The sequence below is a fragment of the Dipodomys ordii genome, unplaced genomic scaffold (assembly GCF_000151885.1).
Source record: "Dipodomys ordii isolate 6190 unplaced genomic scaffold, Dord_2.0 Scaffold189, whole genome shotgun sequence".
Taxonomy (NCBI): Eukaryota; Metazoa; Chordata; class Mammalia; order Rodentia; family Heteromyidae; genus Dipodomys; species Dipodomys ordii.
The window spans coordinates 1339655-1362804 of record NW_012267405.1 but is presented as its reverse complement, the minus strand read 5'-3'; the positions used below and the strand labels follow the sequence as shown (position 1 = coordinate 1362804).

The 23150-nt window shown below is 39.8% G+C and overlaps 1 protein-coding gene across 1 annotated transcript in view; it reads left to right on the top strand.

The window, feature by feature from the left end:
* The window catches only part of Adam7 (ADAM metallopeptidase domain 7), a 35563-nt gene that overhangs the window by 3129 nt on the left and 9284 nt on the right, over nt 1–23150 (top strand). Inside the window, exons 3-19 of the mRNA XM_013034399.1 lie at nt 286–362; nt 1242–1320; nt 2636–2712; nt 4065–4254; nt 5177–5230; nt 7669–7740; nt 9078–9247; nt 11068–11152; nt 14299–14429; nt 16267–16441; nt 18051–18140; nt 19087–19282; nt 19669–19771; nt 20700–20886; nt 21511–21591; nt 22092–22170; nt 22785–22890. Coding sequence (XP_012889853.1) covers nt 286–362; nt 1242–1320; nt 2636–2712; nt 4065–4254; nt 5177–5230; nt 7669–7740; nt 9078–9247; nt 11068–11152; nt 14299–14429; nt 16267–16441; nt 18051–18140; nt 19087–19282; nt 19669–19771; nt 20700–20886; nt 21511–21591; nt 22092–22170; nt 22785–22890 — 1952 coding nt within the window. The remainder of the gene's footprint in view (nt 1–285; nt 363–1241; nt 1321–2635; nt 2713–4064; nt 4255–5176; nt 5231–7668; nt 7741–9077; nt 9248–11067; nt 11153–14298; nt 14430–16266; nt 16442–18050; nt 18141–19086; nt 19283–19668; nt 19772–20699; nt 20887–21510; nt 21592–22091; nt 22171–22784; nt 22891–23150) is intronic.

The window sequence follows — 23150 nt, the reverse complement described above, 5'->3', positions numbered from 1 at the left end:
TGTGGCTCCCTGGATGAGGGGACTTTTAGATACTTTCCATTTTGCTTTACTTTTAGGAAATAAGTGTTTAGAAAATTGTAATTAAAAATAACTTCCATAAAATTCTCCTTATAATACTAGCTCACTTTAAATCCAGCTTCATTAGTATTTAGTCCCTGAAGAGACTGAAGTTGGAAAAGTGAGAAGTGGATAAAGGTCCACCTACTCCTTTGGCAGGTGAGACACTAAAGAAATAAATACTAAATAAATACTTGTGAAAATCACATGACAGACCTTGTTTTTCAGGAAATATATGAAGAAGAAATACTATATGAAATAAAGCTAAGTGGGAAAACCCTAATCCTTCACCTGCTACGATCAAGGTGAGTTCTTTGTCATCCTATACCTTGCTCATCTTGTCTGGGATATTTCTGTTTGCCTCAACTACCAGTACAGTGAACTCCTCAGCCATTGTTACCTATAGATTTGGGGGATTCTGCCCTTCAGTCCAAGCCTATCCTTTCCCATTAGCTTCAACCTGGGCATTGTTCTCTGGTCCCTGAATTGCTCTCTTTTTGGGTACTTGGGGTTCTTTACGCTCTGTCTGGTCACCCCAAGAAGAGGATGGATGCATTAGTACTGCTTGAATCCACAGACAAAAAGAAATGTGAAAAGTATCATTTTTCAACTGGCTTCTAAGCTATTCCAAATACATATTAAACCAAGTTCTTTTGGAGGCATGAGCTAAGAAGGAAGAACTTGCTTCATCCTGACATTCTAAGGCCCTTAGCCTTCTTCAATAGCCCCCCATTGATGCTGAGAATTTCCAACGTTTTCCTATGGGCCTTTGGTACTGTCTGTCACAGATGCCCACACATTAAAGGATGAGGAGCTGGCAGATATTAAGTAGAATGGAAAGTTAGACACTACTGGAGAATCTGGTTAATTAGCTTAAAAGAGAACCAAACAATAGTGGTGGGGAGGGGAGGTTTAATCTTTTATTCTGAACCATCTGCTAGATCAGCAGGCCAAAACACAAATCATAATCACCCTGAGAGTCATATTCAGGTTCATTTCAGATGATTCTGGAAAGTTCTGGTTGAACTCTCGATAGGTTTGAGTATTCGTATTGCAACTCCATAGTTCCTTAAGTGTTCTTTCATTCCTATTATGCCTAGACTCTTCTCTACCACAAGGCTGTTTTTAATCCGTTAGGGGCTGAAAATTAACAAATCCTATTTCTGTCCTGCTCTCTGTTTCAGGGACCTTCTGGCCTCGAATTACAGTGAAGCGTACTATAACGTGAAAGGAGAAGTGCTTACCAGACACCCTCAGATTATGGTATCTCTCTAATCATCCTCTGCCTTTCCTCAGAACTGCTATATCCTGGTGTTATTTTTCAGTCCCAATGCTATATTTACCAATGAGTCCAAAAGCATGATTTTGCAATTGAGTCCTGACGGGACTGCCCTCACCAAATGACAGAGCATTAGAAAATAGGACTCGATGAGCCTCCAGGGTGGCTGACCACTAGCCAGCTAGCAATTCAATGTTTCCCAATGTATTTTTGCTTACTAAGCAGACGTGTCTGCATTTAATATGGTACAAAGTGGTAGAAGGGGGAATATAAGGGATCCTACTGGAATTGTGATTGGGGTAAAGGCTGAAATCTAACACGTGAAGCAACTGTAAGATCTCCATGGAATTTTATTTCTGTGGGATTCGCAGCCCTATGCCCCAGCCCTTCTGATGCATGCTACCATTATGGTCTCATCTTCCTTCTCCAAAACAGCCTTCACTTTAATCATTAATATCATTCTAGTGATGTACATTCTATTTTACCTCCATCTACCTTTCCAATGCCAAGATTGGCATTATTCCCTTTTACCAAAAATTGTGTAAAACCCATCTCCTCTATGTAAAGCGAATATTGATCCTCATGATATTTAAGTCATAACACAATCTTATAAAATTACACAGCCTTTAAATTCAGTTGAAGATCAAGTCTCATTTTATGTCTTCTTTTTTGCAGTGAGAGGCAGTCCTGGGGCTTGAACTCAGGGCGTAGGCACTGTTCATGAGTTTCTTTGCTCAAGGCTAGTGCTCTACCACTTGAACTACAGCGATCCTTCTGGCTTTTTGGTGATTAATTGGAGATAAGAATCTCACAGCATTCCTGTCTTGGCTGGATTTGAATCACAAACCCAGATCTCAACCCACTGAGTAGTTAGGATTGTAAGAGGGAGCTATTGGCACCTGGCCAGAACGGTCTGAATTTAGAAGCGTCAAGAATATGGCTTGATTTCATAAGCAACCTGGAAGTGATGATGCTAGCCCGTTTGGCAAAGATGTGAGGGTGGATTTAAGGAGTCATAGTTGTGTGGAAAGGGTCACATATCTAAAGTTGGTGTTATCACCTAACAGAAAAATTTATGAGAAATGTTACATACAGGACTTTACACAAAATAATTATATAACTAAAAATCTCTAAAGGAGGATCAAATATTTCTAAGTGAAAGAATGTAGTGAATAAATGCATAGAAATTTTTGAAATATTGATATATTCTCAACAGAAAATAAATGCTGATGTGTTATAATCAATTAAGTGATATTTGTATAATGTTAATGTCAGTGTTGATGGACTTTTCTATTTTAGGATCACTGTTTTTATCAAGGTTCTATCGTACATGAATATGACTCTGCAGCCAGTATCAGCACATGCAATGGCCTCAGGTAAGGCCCAGAATCTTCTTATTGTTAAAAGTTTTCCTATGCTTGGGCACCACTGGCTCACTCCTGTAATCCTAGCTACTCAAGAGATGGAGATCTGAGGATCATGGTTTGAAGCCAGCCCAGGCAGGAAAGTCCCTGTGAGATTCTTATCTCCAATTTACCACTCAAAGACCAGAAGTGGAACTTTGGCTCAAAGTGGCAGAATGCTAGCCTCGAGCAAAAGAGCTCAGGGACAGCACCCAGGCCCTGAGTTCAAGCCCACAACTGACTAAAAATTTTTTTAAAAAGAGTTTTCCTATGGACATTAATGATATCTTTTTGACTAATTTCTTTTCTGCTAACCCTGTTAAATATAAAAAAAGGATGGGAAAATGGAGAGTGTATGTGTTCAGCAGTGGCAGTAAGCTACAGCCTGGGACTTACGTTCATTTTCAACAAGATGTCTAATGCAGGGCCCTCGGTAGGATGAGTTGCATGGCATGTGATCAAAGGGCTCAGAGATGAAAAGTTCCTGGACATATAGGCTGGCCTGTGTGCTCACACCAGCAAGACCAGAGACTTTCTCCTGATCATTCAGTGTGCTAGTGGTCAAACCGAATCCCAAACCCATGTTTCTTGACTTCTGATTCTGTGAATTACTAAATCTGGATATTTCTCTAAGTAAAAAGTTAGAGAGAAAGCTTACAAGTCTTTAAAGACTTGGACCGAAGGACAAAGAAGAAAGATGCAAGGAGATGGACAAGAAAGACTTACTTTGATTAATTCTCAAGAGTTTCAAGAATTTGAATAGCTTTACTAATGAAACCATCCCAGCATTTGTAACACCATATATGTCCTCTATATGACTTGTAAGGAAACTCGAATTTTCTGCAATCACTCTGATACAACCACCAGTGGGAATTACTACAATATTACTTACACTGAATGCAGAAATTAGACTTTCAAAAACTGCTGAAAATCCAGATAAGTTCACTCTGACACAAACAATTCCGAATTCAAAGATTGAATCTCATTTCATTTCTTAACTTCCCAAACATAACCTACTACATGCCCATGAGGTCATGACCTTGTAGTTTCTCTTGACAAAATGAGATATATCAGGTGTGGTGACATATGCCTGTAATCCCAGCTTTGGGAGGCTGAAGCAAGAGATTCAAGGGTTCATTGTTAGCCTGGGTTGTATAGTAGGCTAGTGTCTCAAGCAACCAATGGCAGAAGATATCTCTCAATTAGTACAGCACATGCCTAGAATGTTCACAGATCTAAGATTCATCCCCAGCACTGAGAGAAAAAAATTCAGTAAATGGAATCATCATAGATCATGAGTATGCATCATGTTCCAATTTCTCTAGGGGATTCTTCAGAGTAAATGATCAAAGGTATCTCATTGAACCATTGAAATACTCGGACGGGAGACAGCATTTGGTGTTCAAATATGCCACCAGGATGCCGTATACTGCCAATCATTCTTGTGAAGAGCTCAATTTCACCAAGGAAATTGTCCCGCAAGAGGAAAATGATAAGGAAGACCAAAAAGCAGAAGTAAGTGACCCATTTTCAATCTAATCTGCCCAAGTAAAACACCTCGTATTCTAATTGTGACCTAGGAAAGAAACGATGAATCCAACTAGCAAAACATAATATGGCTGTTTTGAATTTGATACTTAAAGGAAGGCTGAATTTCAAACCTCATTGATATCCATGTTAAAAAAACTGTTTATTGCCTATGATAAGTGTCAATTTTAAAAATGGGTGTCTGTGACCCTCTTCATAGAATGACATCCCTAAAGACAGACGCTATTCCATGATGAGGATGTAAGAAGTCCACAGTGTCCTGAAACTATGCTGAATACTGTCTTTTTTTGTCTTCCCTTCCAGTATTGGGAGAGTTGATAATGATAAGCCAGAGTCTCCCCTTTTATAAAAGGGAGAATGTTCTACTATTCTAATAGCTAAAGACACTTATGGGTAATACAAAGTATGATTTTTGGTCAGATGGTTGCAAGTTTTCTATGCAAACAGATTTTAGTCCCTTCAATCTCCTCTAGTTGTTCCCTAACAATCTGTGTTTATCTTCTCATAATTCATGGTCCAGACAGTGTCTGAAGCCTGGGCCTCTTGGCTGAATAATTGGATGAATAGATAATTACATAGTAGACTTGGTCAAATCTTTAGACTCTTATTGGAACGACCATGTAGTCATTTGAATGGAAAAAGTAAAAGAGAAAGGCTAATGAATAGGAAATACTGCTTCATGATTATTGAAATCTGATGCATAGTCCTGTATGTGTCAATATAAAGTGGGTATTTATCTACATTGGTAGAATTACTAATGCACTCATTTCCTTCACCTGTTAATATCAACAATAGGAACATTACCTTAAAAATGTTAGAATTTTTTCAACTTATGTTATAGTAAAAAAAAAAGTTAATCTGCATCACTGAATTTTCTATGAACTTCCAGAGTGCCCGCAAGGAGAGCTATGTTGAACTGTTCGTTGTTGCTGATGATTATGTGGTAAGTTTCGGGTGAAGATTTTGTTTCTCACTCATTTGTATATGACTGTCGTTCTGATTATGACCCATTCCGAGTTCCAACTTCTGTTTCTTATTTCCCAAAACAGATGTGTTTAAGAGTCCATCAAGCCCTCTTTCTAACACAGCTGACTAATCCCAAATAGAGCTGACTCCCACTCTAAATGTTACGGAAATTCTCAACAATGTATAAAAACTAAAAACATGTCAACAACCCCAGAGCTGAGATCAAAAGGAAATACTGATATTTTCCAAATGCTAAAATTTAAGCAGAAAGTCTTTATCAGAACCGGAAATAAATTCTAAAACTTTGGGGACTTATGATCTATAGAATACAGGAACAAGAGATGGCGGAATTGTACCTTCTTAACACCGGAAGCCTGTTTGGCTATGTCTTCTGTACAATCCCCAGAACCATAATAGGCTGACTCATCCCTGAAAGCAAAACTAGAAAACCTCCAGTAAAGCAGTAAAACATAAAGGAAATTTCCTTTCTGCTTGACATTTTTATGAGTAAGGAAAATTTTATCCATGGGAGAACAAAATTAATTGTGAGGCATAATAGAGTATTTTTATTCAGGTGCAGACAATGCAAGTAAAGCTTTCAAGGTAAAAAAAAGAATTGGTTATGATCTGGTAAACAACTAGAAGCCAAGTCAAAAATGTTCTAGAAAGATCCTTTTATAACCTGAGTCACATGAAAGAGAATCTACCATCATGAACAGATAGGAAAATAAACTCACCCAGAACTCTAAATCATCTAATGGTATTTCAGAGCATTCTTATTATGAAAGTATTGGCTTGCACTTATTGAAGATGTAAAAGTGAGTCAAAATTTTAATGAAATAGGGATAGGGAAAAGATGGGAGGCAGATTTGCTTTAACGTCTGTAAAAGGAAAAACATACATGTCCTTGAGATAATTCAACAGAAAATTGATGCCTGAAGAGGAAAATTAGAAACCTGGAGCATGTATAGATGACCATTTATGAAACACAGAGAGATAAATAGGAATCAGCCAGGAACCAGCCAGAGTACACGAGCTAATAGAGACTAAGACATGAAGGAATGTTTTTGAATGGTCAGTATTAACTGTATACAAAAGGCCCAGAAAAGTGAGGAAAGGTATTCAGAGTTTTTGCTATTTAAGAGGACATGTGTGAGCTATCAAGAATAGTTCTGGAACAGTGGAATAGCGGTAATAGAAATTAGCGCAGGATGTCAAATCTGTGGGAAATAAATACGGAAGAGATTCTAATGATGTATCCTGGAAGAATTTCAATATTTGAGATAATGGAAGAACAATGGAAAGGTAACTAGAGAAGACCTACAAGAGTCAGGAGAGGTGTGTTTACTCTTAGTGTGATCACAAAAGAGATTTGCTCATCTCATATACCCCTACAGAACACTTCCTTGTTTTTAAATATATTTAAGTGATCATTAGTCGCAAGATCCTGATAATTCAGGAAGTTAGAGAACAGAACCAAATTCTGAGCAGGCTGGAGCACACGAATCCTTCCTAATCTTCTCCACTTCTTCCTGTCCTTTGCAGGCATGCAGTTGACTCCTAGGTATTTTGGATGGAATGTTCCATAATCCATGGAGATTATGAGCAGATTCTGGAGGCTTAAGATACTGATGTTGCAGTAGAGATTTAATAAGTGTTGCCTTATTATTAAAACAAAAAGGAAGGGAAAGGTGAACATTTCCTAGGTGTCAGTGGCTCATGCCTGTAATTCTAGTTACTTCAGAGGCTAAGCATTGAAGGGTCACAGTTCACCCCGGCAGAAATAGCTTGGATTGCGGGGTGTGATAAGTTCACACCTTCCACCTCAAGCCACGTGGGGGAGGGGCTGAGACTGCCAGGTTTATGGTTCCAGGCAAGCCAAGAGTCCATGGGAAAGTTCAGATTCCATCTTCACAGAGGAAAACTGGATACAATGCTGTGTCCCTGGGATCCTCGCAAGGCCCATGCTGGATGCAAAGTGAGACCCTCCTCAGAAATTAACCAGCTAAAACCAGAGTGGGAGGAATGGCTCAGTGAGTCTCACCAGCCTGGAAAATATGGGACATGAGTTCAAATACCTGTAACACACACACACACACAGGAAAGAAAGAAAAGAAAAAGTAGTTTTGAAAGAATGCTAATCAGTTGGTTCAATGCGTCTGTGTAATGAATTTGAAAAGGAAAAAAGATATAGAAAGAAAATCTTAGTGTTAAGCCACATGCAATGTGTTTACTAACTGCTGTATCCAATGACATATCAAAAACTTCTCTTTCCATAAATTGTCCAACTATTTGTTGGCTGGGCAATGACTTCTTTATTATTCCAATGAATTGTTTTCTTTGTAATGTCCTGCAATGAATGAACGGTTCAGGCAGTCTCCATTATTAGCAAACGCTGATGGTTTTTCTTTCCAGTTCCGCAGGAACAGCAAACCTCACAGTAAAATAAGGAAGCGAATTTGGGGAATGGTCAACTTTGTCAACATGGTAAGGTTTGATATAATTGGAATCAACTTAAAAATATAAATGCAAAGAAACTTTTGGGGTTTTCTGCTAGAATATTTAATTTTATGTATTTATTTTGTTAGCCGTGGGGCCTGAACTCTGGGCCTGGGCACTGTCTCTCAACTCTTCAACTCAAGGCTAGCACTCTGCCACTTGAGCCACAGCGCCACTTCCAGCTTTTTCTGCTTATATGGTGCTGAGGAATCCAACCCAGGGCCTCATGCATGCAAGGCAAGCAGAGACATCTTCCCAGTGCCCGGCTGGACTATTTTAGTAACTTGATACTGAGGCAGTTCCAATCACAAAAATTCACCATGTGATCTAATCTACAAAAAAATATCAATGGGGGAATAAAAGAATAGTAATAAATCAGACCTTTGTGCTTTTGGTTTTCTAAGTAGATTATATTTAACATTTTAAGAACTTTCAAATGTGGATCTCTAATCACAAAATTTATAGAACCATGTGTGGAGACTTCAAAATGCAACCACATGTGAAGCAAACCTCACTATTCAAATGAGTCCTCTATCAGCTTATGTAACAAAACATCTTTTAGGCTTCAAATGGATTGTTTGTGGTTTGGCAGAGAAATTAGGAAAATGGTTGCAATAACATCTGTATTGTTAGTTGTTTTATCTAAATTTTGATGGATTATAGTGTGTGAGACACACACATCTTTCTTTGCTGACAGCTTCTAAAGCAGCCCAGTTCTGTTAGTTGGGTAAAGAGCCTCCATAGAAAGATACCAGAAGGAACCGGAAGGTTTATGGGCTGCAGCGCTTTCTACCTTGCTTAGCGAATCCCTAGTAAGGTTTCTCAGATCAAAGTCAGGATAAAACCTCAAGCACAGCTGCGTTTCTGAAGGCTGGTCCCAGCCTCCTCACATACTGTAAACCCTACTCTCCACCTAAAGTAGAAAGATGAACGAAGAATGTTCACTCCACCACGTGCCGCTTTCACCAAATTTGTAATAGCAGGATACTTTTCACACAAGGTATTAATAAATTCTTTCTTCTAGACACCCTCTAAGACCAGTGTCTTTAAGGCTTGTGGTATTTCAAGGAATATCAGAATGATTTCATCAAGAGTCTTTGTGAACTGTGGTCATCTCCATGAGGAAAAACACTCAACAAAATATTCAAATCACAATACATTCTGCACTTTAGTTCCATCTTTCAATTTGTTAAATGACAACTGTACTATGTTCTTATGTTCAAAACAAGTTAAAAATACTGAAGGATTTTGGAAATTGAAAGGAATGTGGTGATGATGTACAATCCTGCTATAGCCCATGATTGAAATATGGTTTTGCTGAGCAGGTTTACAAAACCTTGAATATCCACGTGACATTGGTTGGCATTGAAGTATGGACCAATGGAGACCAAATAGAAGTGGATCCAAATATAGAAACTACCTTATCACATTTTTCAACTTGGCAAGAAACAGTCCTTAAGAAAAGAAAGCATTATGACCATGTCCTGTTACTGAGGTATGTGATTCCTCTATTTTCCTGAACATCTTAGGTGCGTTATTAAAATATAAAACAGAACTAATGAACAAAAGATGCTTTATAAAGTACTTGATTGTGTAGTACACACAGGTAAAAACATGTTTCTTCTACCTATACACAAAACTTCCAAGTGGATTATTTAATAATCTTTCATTTTAATATTGATTAAACTACAAGGGAAACGCAAATATACTCATATTCCTAGGCAGAGTTGAAAATGTGACTGGATAGGTGCAGCAAGTTGAGACTCTCATGCGCCTCTCAGAATTCAACACACACAGCTTATTCGTTTCTTTCTGCTGTTATCTGCAGCTTAGCTTTCAGGCTGCCCTCAGAAACACAAAGCTTGCTAAGTCTAAACTCAGAGGTCAGATCTAGTCCTTGATCAATTGGTGAGAGTGAACAGATCACCAAATCATATCATTCTTGATTTTTTTTAATGTCATCTAGATGCCAAATATAGTTGAGTAAGTCTTGGGCATGGATATTCAGGCATTATTATACCCAAATTTATGGGGAATAAACAGTAGGGAAATAGCACCATAAACTAGCTTAATTTTATTCAGGCCTCCTCTTTGTATGCATATTTTTCAGCAATTAATAAGTAGGTCCAGAGCTATGTAAATGGTTACAGAAGGACCCTTTTACTTTAGCAGAATTTCCCTTATGCTGACAAGTAGCTTTGCATATTAATGTTATCTGTAAATAGGAAGGTGGTGTGATTGCTACTATGCGTCTAACTGGCCCTCATGTTTGAGATTTATGTGTCAGTTTTCTGGTGGATTTGCACAGATGTGGAGGCAGTAGAACAGTATATATGGCATTGTTATGATACTGTTTCACGTTTAAGCAGCTGTGAGATAAATCAGCTTTTAGATGGTTCTCACTCTGGGGCTCCACCCTTCCTGGCACTTTTTCAAGATCATTAGCAGACCAGAATTCCAAACTCCTCTAAGACCCTAAGTAAATGCTAAAAGTTATGATGTCAGAATCGGAACTTTCATACGTTTTTTTTTCATGTTTTTTGCTTTGTTTTGTTTTGTTTTTTAAAGCAGAATATCTTCTTGATGAAAAAAGTTGAAGTCTACAAGGGAAAAATCTTACCTGGTTGCCCTTCTTGAATTTGAATCTTTTGATATTTTAAATGTTGTCTTCTAGCCCATGGTTGGTCCATTTATAATGACCTCATTCTAAAAGCTGTTTGTGAATCAGATCAAATGTTAATTCCTATAAGAGATACATCTGTATTTGTCTTTGTAGGAAATCTAGAATAGCCCTCATATTATGTCTTTTTGAGATTTTGATTATAGTTATGATCTCTGAGTTTCTATGGTTGATTAAAAATTCTGAAGTTTTTTTAGCCATAGCTACTTGATCATGGTGTTGAGTGCCACTAGACCTCTTTGTTTTCATTTATAACGTTTTAACTTTGTTTTTTTATTTGTTTGTTTGATTGAGACAGGGTCGTCAGTCCCTAGTACCTGAAATTAATTCCTTACTTGGTCTTTGTTTTTAGTGCTTTTATCAAGAGCTTGGTGCGGGCTAGACTGGAATTTAAAAAGTGAGATTCCCATTTTTAGAATTTTTAGAATTTTTCCTTTTTCAATTTCACTGGGAGATTATAGTGGCATTTTCAGTGCTCTTAGATTTCAAATGAGTTCAGCATCTACAAACTTCATTCAAAAAATGTAGGACGCTTTCTGGTGCACAGCACAGCATTCTGGGACTTTGCTGCCCATCGGTCTCGGTGTTAATTGAACTTAACTCAGAATGAAGAGTGTACATGCCTTTGTTTATAGTGGGAAGTGGCTTCAAGCACATGCTCAAGGAATTTCCTACCCAGCCGGGATGTGCCTGCCCCATTATTCCTGCAGTGTCGTTAAGGTAGGTTGTGCTTTAGTTATATTACCTTATGAAAGTGTTTGGATTCAATCATGTGATTTCTGCATCTGTGAAAGATGATTTGCGCACTTTGTCATATATTCTCAAGGTATGTTACAGAGACTATTATTTTCTTTATGAAGAAAGGAAAGTATTTTATTTAAAGCAATTGCAGCTGAACCTTTTTGGAATTTCATGTGCCTCTAGTGCCAAACTCTAGTGCGGCAAGCATATCCCCTATGTTAAAATAATTAGACAAAGCATACTTGAAAAGGCAGAAAGTTTCCATTTCATACTCACCAATATTATTTAGAACATGACTAAAGCAGAAAGACTGAAGGCAGGTTAATTGCAAGTCAACTAGACAGCTATATTTTTTAAAAATGTAATCATAGCTCTTTAACTGGGTTGAAAAACTACTTGACATTCACCATTTAAAATAGCTTTAGCTTTTTAAAAAAAATACTTAAAATTTTATCCTTAGATTAATTGTGGAGTTAAGAAAGCTATGTCTGCATTTATATTTCATTTGAATTTTATTTATATTTATACCTATTTATAACTGTCTTTAAAGGAGTAAAAGGTAATCCAGTTTTCTACTACATTTTCCTGGGTGTTCTTTAATCACTCAAACTCTGATGACCTCATTAATTTTCAGTTTGACTCAATTTCTTTCAATGACATAGTAGCCTTGTCACCTAAATCTCTATTTAAAGACCACAGAAAGCCTCCAGTTGATGCTATTTGAAAGGTACACAGACTCTATTCTCATGATACAAGCTTTAAATCCACAAGCTTTAAAGGAAACCATGTGCTTCCATTGTCCAGGCTAAATTTCTGAGCATAAAGTATCTGCTAGGGGTGTCTCAATACAAATGAAGATACTTCTGTAATGCTATTTTAAAGATACTTCTGTAATGCTATTTTTAACATCCACATGCATTTTTATGCTGAAGAATGTTATTGTGTTTGTTGAATCATTTTGCTACTAGAAAACAAACACCTTTTAATTGTATGATTAAAACACCTTAGAATTAAAATATCTTTCAATTAAAATATCAATGTTGTTTGGAGTTCAAAAGGACCTCATATCCAGATATACATCCCACATTAATACATATGATTATTTCTGAGAACAGGTATTATTCATACAACTTCATGGCTACTTCAGCAAGTGAAGATACTGTGCTTGGACTGACAAGAAAGTTCAGAAGCTAGTCACTGTATCCTATCAAGACAGGCTTGTAGCTTAGAAAGCATGATGGCTATGAGCTACTTTCTCTTCTTATTTGTCTGACCCTTTTCAAAGTCTTGAACCTTCTGATCAATGATGTCCAAGTAAAACCATCTGAGAAATTACTGGAAATGTGAAGGCATGTACTTATTTCCTTCATGTTTTTGTCTAATTGCCCTGTCTATCACGGTCTTGTTAAGCCTTCAGACTTAAAAGCTAGTACTGCTTAAAAATGACTACCCAGGGGGCTGGGAAGGTGGCTAGTGGTAGAGCACTTGCCTTGCATGCTCGAGGCCCTGGGTTTGATTCCTCAGCACCACATAAGAAAAAAGAAAAAAGCCGGAAGTGGGGCTGTGGCTCAAGTGGTAGAGCGCTAGCCTTGAGCTGAAGAGCTGAGGGACAGCACCCAGGCCCAGAATCCAGGCCCCATGACTGGACCCCCCCAAAAAAATTTAAAAAAAATTTAAGATAGGGGCTGAAAAGGTGGCTCAGTGGTAGAGCGCTTGCCTTGCATGCCTGAGGCCCTGGGTTCTATTCCTCAGCAACACATAAGCAAAAAGAAAAAAGCCAGAAGTGGTGCTGTGGCTCAAGTGGTAGAGCGCTAGCCTTGAGCTGAAGAGCTGAGGGACAGCGCCCAGGCCCAGAGTTCAGGCCCCACGACCGGACCCCAAAAAAAATTAAAAAAAAATGACTACCCAACCATTTATTCTAAAACTATTTTATGTCTATAGTTTGAGCTTTGGTTACTCTCTCAGTTTTGATTCTCTCTCATTTCTGATACGTTAACTGATCCAAAAATGCTTTTTAACTTGCATGAGCAAAATGAAATGAACAAATGAAAAATGCGCTGCCATCTTGAATAAACTGAGAGCCGACCCCTCTTTGGAAAGTTTCTTCCAATAAAACATGAAATACAACTGGGATACAGGATAATGATCAAGTTTGCCAGGAATTTTATATCTCTGATCTTCAGGTGTTTTTTTAAATATGTTTTTTATTGTAAAAATACTGTACAGAGGGGTTACAGTTACATGAATAAGGTAATGAGTACATTTCCTACCAAGCATTGCTACCTCCTCCTTTGTTTTTATTCCCACATAATAAACAAGTCCCCCCACAAGAAAATATAGCATTGTTTTGCTGTGTGAGAATGGAATTGACAAGAAGAACAATGGAATCATTTTACTTGTATCCCCATTAGAATATCTGGTACAAAGAAGATCATCAGTAGCATTTTATCTCGGCCATCCTAAAACACCATGCACAAAGTGGTTACCATGTACCAGAAATGCATTTCTCGCAGTTCCAAAGGCTGTGAAGCCCGAGCTGAAGGCACTGCTAAATTGGCTGTCTGACAAAGGCCCACCGGGGATCAAGGTGGCATCTTTCTGTTGTCAGACACTGAAGGGGCAAGAGGTGTTTCCTGAGGCTCTCGTGTCAGGCACGAATTCAATTCTGAGTGCTTTTCCCCCGGGACTTAAAAAAAAATCACCTCCAGTCCTTGGGGGTTAGGGCTTCCAAACATGAATTTTGGTGGACACAAGCCTTCACACCATAGTAACATTGATTGCTTTAAATGAGTCCACGTGAATGCAGTAGGTGTTACTGTACCACACACACCCATATGCACACACCAAAGCTCATTATGTACAGACACTCAGGTAAAGGAGAGGGAAGCAACTAAGTCAGCGATGTCTCAGTTATTTGTGGACTAGGAAGTAAAAAGCAGGTCCTTAAACCACTTGTTGACAGTGCTATCTGTATGTGGTATCATGTGCTCGAGTCTGAAAGTTGGTAATGAGCAGTTTTGATCTAATAACTTTTCAACTAACCTAATAAACAATAATCACTTGATTCAATCATTTAATAAATAATTTAAGCTTTTTACTTGAATATGCATTTTTTTTAAAATCAGGATCTGCTACCTGACATCAACATCGTAGCAAACAGAATGGCACACCAGCTGGGACACAACCTCGGCCTGCAACACAATGACAGCTCCTGCTCCTGTCCCCTGGGGGCATGTGTGATGGACGGAGGGGGAAGGTGAGGTGCACCTTCTCTTCATGAGGAGAGAATACCTGCATGTGCTTGCTGAGTAGTGTCACGGTGAGCTCGATTATTTTAGGGATATAGTGCCATCTTCTGTGGAATTTCCTGGAAGGTCTTTATGCGAGCACAGATAAGGTGAGAAGTTTTCTTTTAAACAAAAGCCTATCAGCTGGTGATGTCTTTTTCTAGAGATACGCTGAAAACAATTCTAAAACTCTACCTACGCACATAGCAAAAGAACATGACGACCATTAATACCGACCTCTCCCAAGACACTTCAGTGGAGTCAGTGTGGCTTGATTTGCTCTTTTTAAGCTATAATTACCTTCTTTATGTGGTTCATGACACATTATTGTCAGCAAAGCCTTCCCTGGCCATCTATCCCAAATCTCCAATCTTCTTTCATTTGGCTCATGTCCTGGCATTTTCCACCTTCTCTTTTCCTTTTGTTGTGCTGTTGTGTTTTCTTCTTGGTACTTATCACTACAGATTACAGCCTGTGTTTTGCACATTGGACTTCTTCATTAGATCATTTTTCTACCAAAACATAAACTTCAGGAGGCCAGAGGATTTTATCTGGTGCCTGTCACATTGCCTTTGCCTAGAACAGTCTGTGTGTTAGATATTTCAAAAATAGTCATAAAATGAATGGATGTCCTGTATCCCTTGGTTATACTGTGAATTGTCTGCCCATCGGTCAAGTCCTTTTACAGCAGGTATGTTGTGTATAGTAAGAAAATAGACCTTAAGTGATTATCATTACTTCCTTAAAGTTTTTTTTTAATTTTAATTTTTTATTGTGAAAATACTGTACAGAGGGGTTACAATTACATGGGCAAGATAATGAGTACATTTCTTATTAAGCAATGTAGTCTCCTCCTTTGTTTCCCCTTCCCATCCCTTCCCATCCTCCCCCGCCTCCCCACCCAATCCTCCCTGCTATCCCCCATCTCCCCTCCCCCCGCACCAAAGTTGTAAAGTTCGTTTTTCGACATAACGACTTGTACATCTCATTGTTGCAATAGGTCTACCTGTATCCCTAGTTAAATGATTTGTTTTTCCCCTTCCCCTCCATAAATTATACCGACATCAAATACAGTGAAAGCAGGGGTTATACTGTGGGGGAGGGACTTCCTTAAAGTTTAAATGATTCCAATTAGTAAAGCACCCAAGCATCTGACATAAGTGAGAACTCAGTAATCAATGTCAAATATGACTGTCTATATAATTAGCAATATTAGCAGAGTCCTGCCTTCCTGACTCATGTAACTTGAGTCTCTAAAATTTATTTAGCCTTTCATTATGTTAATAAATTATATCAAGGGAATCAAACAAAAGGAAGATAGAAGGGAGCCAAGTTTCAGTTTCAGAAAGAAGTATTTAACATTCCTATGGATATGTACGATGTTCCTAAATAGTTTGTTTCCACAAATGTCTATGAAGGATTACTGGGCACCAGGTACTACACAAAGCAGTAGGTATTTTTTAAATATTGAGTATGATACATTCCTTGACTTGTGAAGTTTGGAACATTGCAGGAATTGTAAACTCAGATTGATAGCAATCCAAGATTATTTTAGGTGGGACCCATCAAAGGAGACAGGGGAAAAGAAGAACAGAAAAAATGACAAAGCTGAGATTCAGGAAGGGTTGGTTGGAAGCTGCATTGGCATTCTTTTTGCTTACATAACACTTCAGCTGTGATCTAAGAAGAGATTTCCAGTCCTGTGAATCCCATCTCCCATTCTGCCCTCACAGTTAACATCCGCGTCCTTCGCGCTGTGCCAAGATGCGATAACAGGATAACTGTTTATTTTTATCTTCTCTCTAGCATTCCTGCACTAAAATTCAGCAAATGCAGCCAAGCCCAGTACCAGCAGTACCTGAAGAACGCCAAGCCAACATGCATGCTCAACATCCCATTTCCTGACAGTTTTAATGACTTACCGTCTTGTGGAGACAAGAAAGTGGACGAGGGCGAGGAGTGTGACTGTGGCTCTGTCCAGGTATCTGTGAATGGCATTGTCTTTCAGTGACAAAGTTGAGGCTCAGCCGGAATCTAGGCAGAGATGTGGGTACTAATCACATCGACGGCGCTGCCCCTTGTAAAGCTTGTAATGGAATCGTGCTTTGTTTCTTTGTTCTAATTTGAGAACCAACTGTTGCAGCAGCTTCATTCCAAGTCTTCTTAGGCAGTGATGATTCAAGTATAATGACCTTGTGTGAGAGCGGCAACCTCACATTTCCCTAGCTGATATATTAATTGGCTCATCTTACAAGAAGGACTCACAGGTCTCATTAAATCTGATGTAGCTAATCCTACAATATCTCTTACTCGTTGTCAATTGAGGTTTTTACTCAAGGCCTGTAACACAACTGTACAATTCCCATTCTCACAATTTTTTTTTCTGAACAGAGCAAACAGCCTTGAAACCTTTCACACACTTAATTGGTGTGGGGAGCATCTAGGAAAAGCTTTTGAGGCAAGTGTTAAAATGGGTAGGAGGCTGCTTTGTCCCCAACATAGGAGCGAATTCTCTCCGAAGATTGTCAGATGAACAGCTGTCCTAGACAACTGCTGACTCAAATTCATGGAAGGTGTGAAAACATGGTGTCTGGTGAGCAGGAGTGGCTGCGGCTCAGACTCTACATTCTGACCCATTTTCAGGAGCTCTGCTCCTCTGAGTGTCACTGTATGGACCTCAAATCCGCACTCATCAGAGAGAGAAAAGAGATGCCACAATCAGCGAGGGAACTGTGACTTGTCTAGAGGATAGAACTGATCCTCAAATGTCTCAAATCGAATACAAGAGTCTCTTAATTAGGGAGACAGATGGTTTTACCCAGGAGCATTTGGGCAAGGGTTCGATAGCCTCATTCAAGCCCAGAAAGCATTTCATGCAATCACACACCCGCTGTTTCCTTTGCAGTTTTAATTTTGCTTGAACAGGTGGGATGTTAGTGACCACTCGCTGTGATTACTAACAAGTGCATTAAAAGAAAAGTCAGTTTTAACTACTTGGCATATTGGGCAAAAGATAGTGCCATTCCTTTAAGAATCATATTGCACCTTAGCACAATGAAACAGCTGTATCTTCAGGGCATGGGAGCCCTTGAGAGAATGGAAGGGCCCAAACTTTGGACTCTTGATTCTGTTTTTGTTTGTGGATACTCAGGTCCTGGGCCATGAACTCAAGGCCTGAGCATTGTCCCTATGCTTTTTGCTGAAGGCCAGTAATGTTCTACAGCTTGAGCCACAGTTCTACTTTCAGCTTTTATGTGGCTCATTGGAGATAAGAGTCTCATGGACTTTCCTGCCTGGGCTGGCTTTGAGCTGCAATCCTCAGGTCTCAGCCAAGGATTGCAGGTGTGAGCCACCAATGCCTGGCTTGCACTCTCTGTTCTTGACTAGGAAAGTTCCTAAGCTGTGGAGTGTTGAACAGCTAAACAAAGAAGGAAACACAGTTAAAGTCTGTCACAGTGATCTTTACCTGCATCCCAGAGTCATTTGCATTTAACCCTGAAAAGTCACCCAGAAGTACAGCTAATTACCTCATCAAACAGGAATCAAGAGGCAAACCTACTTCTGATACTTGCTTTTGATTGTATTTCCAGGAGTGCACTAATCCTTGCTGTGATGCGCACAGGTGTCTCCTGAAGCCAGGATTTGATTGTGCTCAAGGGGAGTGCTGTGAATCTTGTCATGTAAGGCCCTTTGCTGGGAGAGGGTTTCTCTGCTTTCAATTCAGGTGGATGAACACCGGAAGACCTGCCAACCTTAGCTGAGCCGCCATTACTAATTGCAGGATGAGGCGAGGCTTGCTCTTACCAGAGCCTCTGGTGCTGCGATGCACGGGCCAGGAGAGAAGTAGCATGGGGTGTTTTAGGAGTGAAGTCGCATGACTGAGGCTGAGCTGAGAGGGAAGTTACCATCTTGATAATAAGAGCGTTAACGAGGAACGGGTTACACTGGGGCTGCCAAGTGATAATGGCAGATAGATAGTGATAGTTGGTGAAGAAAAGTTGACCAGAAAATCCCAGAGGGCTTTCTCTAAGGGTTTAACCAAAACATCTTTTACCTCCCTGCATCATGAACTCGCCAAGAACATAACCGTTTACATACATCTTCAGTTCTTGCCAGAACCCAGCACACTTAAGTGACTGTCGAACATCTGGATGACAGAATCTCTCTATAAAATACCTCCTGGTAATGAGACCTCCCCCCACAGCCTGTTTCCAGTACATGCAGGGAGATCTGATCTGGTGATAGAGATTCCTTTTTCTAGACAAATGTCCCAGATGTGTGAAGGGCATTGGAGAGGAGGTCATTGTACTAAAGCAAGGGTGAAGAGTAGACAAAGCAAACAAGAGTACTTCCTCATTTGTCTATTGTATGTCCCATCCTACTTATGACTATGTGTGACGATTGTAATATCCATTGGCAAAAGCACCATCTGGTCATCCCTAAAACTGCAAAGTGCTAAAACCTCTACCGATGAAAATAATTCTCCGTGTCATAGAGAAGGAAGTAATGGTCTGCCTTGAACAAGGCATTTGAGATCAATGAAAGGGGCCAACTTGCAACCCAGGTACCCAAGGCTTACTGACTGAATGTGTACATGCCTCCGTCTGCTTTGATTTTCATTAACAGATAAAGAAAGAAGGATCTCCATGCAGACCAGCAAAAGATGAATGCGACCTTCCTGAAGTTTGTTCTGGCCACTCACCTGAATGTCCTCCGGATCAGTTCCAACCCAGTGGGACCCCATGCAAGAATGCAGAAGGCTACTGCTCCCTGGGGAAATGCCCCACTCGGGACCAGCAGTGCCACGCATTGTTTAGTGGTGGTGAGACACAGTCACAGAGATAAAGCCAATAGCCTGCTTTTCTCTGTTATTTTCCTGTAAGAATTTGGCGTTAAGATGGGAAATCATACCACTGGTGGCATTGTCCCAAGGAATTATGTAGCACCTCTTTGGACATGGCCTCTATTGTTAATCCTACCTCTGATACTGTTATTCTAGATAGATAGATAGATAGATAGATAATCTTGATTCCTACCTTAAACATTCTCCTGATGAATAGTATAAGTGAATAATTACTCAATTCTACTTCACTGCTACCTAATACCACCATGATAGTGAATGCTCAATTGCATTAGAAAATAAGGTGTGGTATGATTTACCATGTTTATGTTTCATTGTCTTAGTTTTATCATAATTTCATACCCCAGGAGCAAAAGAGAGTCACGATGCCTGCTACAAGATGAATAAAAAAGGAAACAAATTTGGCTACTGCAAAAACAAGGAAAATGGATTTGCTCCTTGTGAAGAGAAGTAAGTGGCCTGTGAAACACAGGGCTGTGGAAGAATGTTTAGAAATGCCAGCGAGGCTCTTGTGGCATCCCGTGGCCTCTTTTGCCTGAGAGATTGGGAAGAGAGGGGAGCAGGAAGGGAAAGCCATGTCCCTGCCCAGTGGACTGCTAGGTGTTTACATACTGTGTTTCTTGGCTGGCGGTGCTGAGACATAGAAAGGTGGAAAGATTGAAAGTGCTTATGGAGGAAAATAACATTACAGAAAAAAAAGGAATGAGTCAAATGGAATGAAGGGAAAGTTATAAAAAGTAAAAAAAAACTAGCGAAGGAAATAAAGTCATAAAAAGAAAGGCAGAGTTGCAATTAGGGTGGATAATTCAGAAGTTTTATCTGCTGTTCATGTGCCTGAGCTTGAACACACCTCGAGATTTGGCAGCTTGCATCCTACAAGGCTTTAATGTGTAAAAGAAAACAAGCACAAGATTTAGACTGAAAGCAACCGTCATCAAAGCCCAATGGCAAGTTCAGCTTTATTCATGAATATACTAGGTAGAAATGTAGGTGCACTTCCCTTCCTTCCTTCCTTGTTCCAGTTGCTGCCTGCGTGGAAAATGTGGGCTACAATAACAGGCTGACAATCAGTCGACCAAAATGCCAGAAAGAATACGAAGGGTGTCTACCTACTCTCCTTAAGTCACACAAGTTCACCTCTCTAGCAAGGAATGTTCTTCTGTGAACTAGAGACTGACTGCTACCAGTTTGTGAGAATCATAGAGAACTATTTTTAAATCATTATTTTATATGCTTTATTCATCTCAGTTCCCAGACTCGGTACTTCACCTGTGCCCGTGTTTTCTCCATTTGCTCTGCAGGAATATCTGTGCTCCTGTTTTGCCAGCCTCATCTCTTAACTGACTCCAAATCTAAGCGTATTCTCCCTTTCCTGCAGAGATGTGAAATGTGGGAAGCTCTTCTGTACTGGGAGACAGCTCTCCCCTCTCCGTGGAGAAGACAAGACGTACTACCTTAAGCTCCCACAACCCAATGCTACCTGCCAGTGCAGGACCGTGTTTTTCTACCACAATGCTGAAGATGTGGGCCTGGTGGATTCTGGAACAAAATGTGGAGATGGAATGGTAAGATTGTTTGTGTACTGGAACTGGAACTTAGAGTTCTGGCCAGAAAACATCACTGGATTCGATAATGCATTCCAGAGGGGCTATCTATGGGAAAATGGCAGCTAAAAAATTGAAGCAATAACACTGTAATCATATTTTTGTTTGATTATAGTCATGCTAAGAGATGTGTACTTGCTATAAATATGCTTAATTAGTATTTTCTATTAGGGATCTAATGAAATCAGACATGACTATTTTTTCTAATTAATGTGACCGTTCCATTCTTCATATATTTATGCAACCTCATTTACTGGTCAAGTACAAGGCTGTCAGGAACCACACTAGACACGAATGATTGAATGGGGATTTCAACAACCTGTTCGTATGTTAGATTAAGCCATTATGATTCAGCAAGTGTGGTTTCCAGTGCTGTAACCAGTGTGGATTTGGAATGGAAGGGATGAAGTGTGTCATCTGAATGTTCCTCCTTAGGAAGAAAAAAGCCCAGAAACAATAGGAATAAAATCACATACATTTTAACTAACCCACAGAAAACAGAATGTATAATTCCTATGTAATTACATAAATGATAAGTCATGTAGAATATCTATCATTCTAACTCGTTTGTTACTTCACTTCTAGGTGTGCAGCAATGGGGAATGCGTAAGCCTGCAGAAGGCCTACAATTCAACAAGCTGCTCTTCTCAATGTGATGAAAATTCAGTAAGATGTTATTGCTTCTAAAATTAATGCTCCTGGCCTCTTACATAAGCCTTTATTCTTGAGTGTATGTGTGAGTAAACTGACTTTTATAATCAGATAGACAGATAGCCAGATGATAAGGGAGATGATAGATTGCTAAGCTTATGGTTGGTCTGCATTCTGGCTGTCATATGTGTACTGTAGCAGGGGCCATTCACATATGGGTTCTGGAAAGATACATCATCCTGTCTTGATCTGTAGATTTCATTTTCCTGTTTTGACAGATTTCTCCAAAGATGGTTACTCTTGTGTTTTGTTTGCTTACTTGCATGCCTTTGATTTTGTATGTAGTTGAGCTCATTAATCAATAGAGGTATGTGTGTGTGTGTGTGTGTGTGTGTAAATGCATGCACAAGTCTGGGTGTTGGTTGTGAAATTAACATTAGCCTAAATGAAGTAAAAAAAATACCATGGCCTACATGAGTCATTTGGTAAAATTATATGGGTAGCGATTCTTCCAGATGGATGGCCGTGAGCCTCAATGCCAGTGTGCAGAAGAACAGACTCTTACAGACTGGGGAGAATCCTTCAACCTGAGCAGTAAGCATCCGGGGGTGCAACACCTCCCACAGATCACAGGTGTGCCCAGCGGGCACACTGTACTTTTGCTATGTTTCTCTGTAGGATCCTCTTCCACTAGTGTGCATGCTTGGAGACTCAAGCTGGATTTAGTGCAGTGACCCCATAGAACTAATAACTAACCCAGCCTCTTCTAGTGAGAGGCTGTTCAGCCTTCCTCAGCCATAAGGAGTGACCAAAGCAAAGGCAAATATTCTGTGTGTTGCTCATTGGTGGGAAAACAACAGTGATGGTGGTGATGGGTCATGAGTGTAAATGGGGTTGGCATGTCTGGGAGAGATTGACAGGAGAAGGGAGAGGGACAGGAAAGGGTGCAGAGGGGTGCAGAGGATGGAGAGCTGTCATATTTATACAAAGACGGCATTGAGCTCCTGCAGCTGGAGCAAAGTGGAACGAGGAGAGCGAGGAACCATAAGAAAGGAACAGCACGGATGAGGAACTGTAGCGAAACTCCCCTTCTGTTATGAATGTACAGTAATGCAAACAAAAAAAAATGTCAGAGCTCCATTAACTGCTAACTTTGTGTTGCTGTAAAGCGGACCCCCTGGCTGAGGGACATGTTTTCAACGCCGCAGGCATTTCCATCGTGGTGATTGTGATTGCTGGGCTTATTGCTGGTGTGGCAACCGTCACATTATTAATTCGCTACCAAAAGTGCATTAAGTTGAAGCAAGTTCAGAGGTACGTCTGCATTTCCCGGGGTGAAGGGACCTCCCAAGGATGGAAGTTTTGTGTCTGTAAGATACTGACTAACAATGGAGAGAGAAAGTCTAAGTCTCTTTCTGAAGAGCAGATTAAAAAAATACTAATAAATCAACCTGCACCATCTCTGCCCATATCTCCGTTATGTCCCAGTTGCTGCATGTCAGAATGGTCTAGAGCTATTGCAAAAATACCACTAGATGGGTGCCGCCTGAGCATCATGTTTTCAAGCGGCTTTA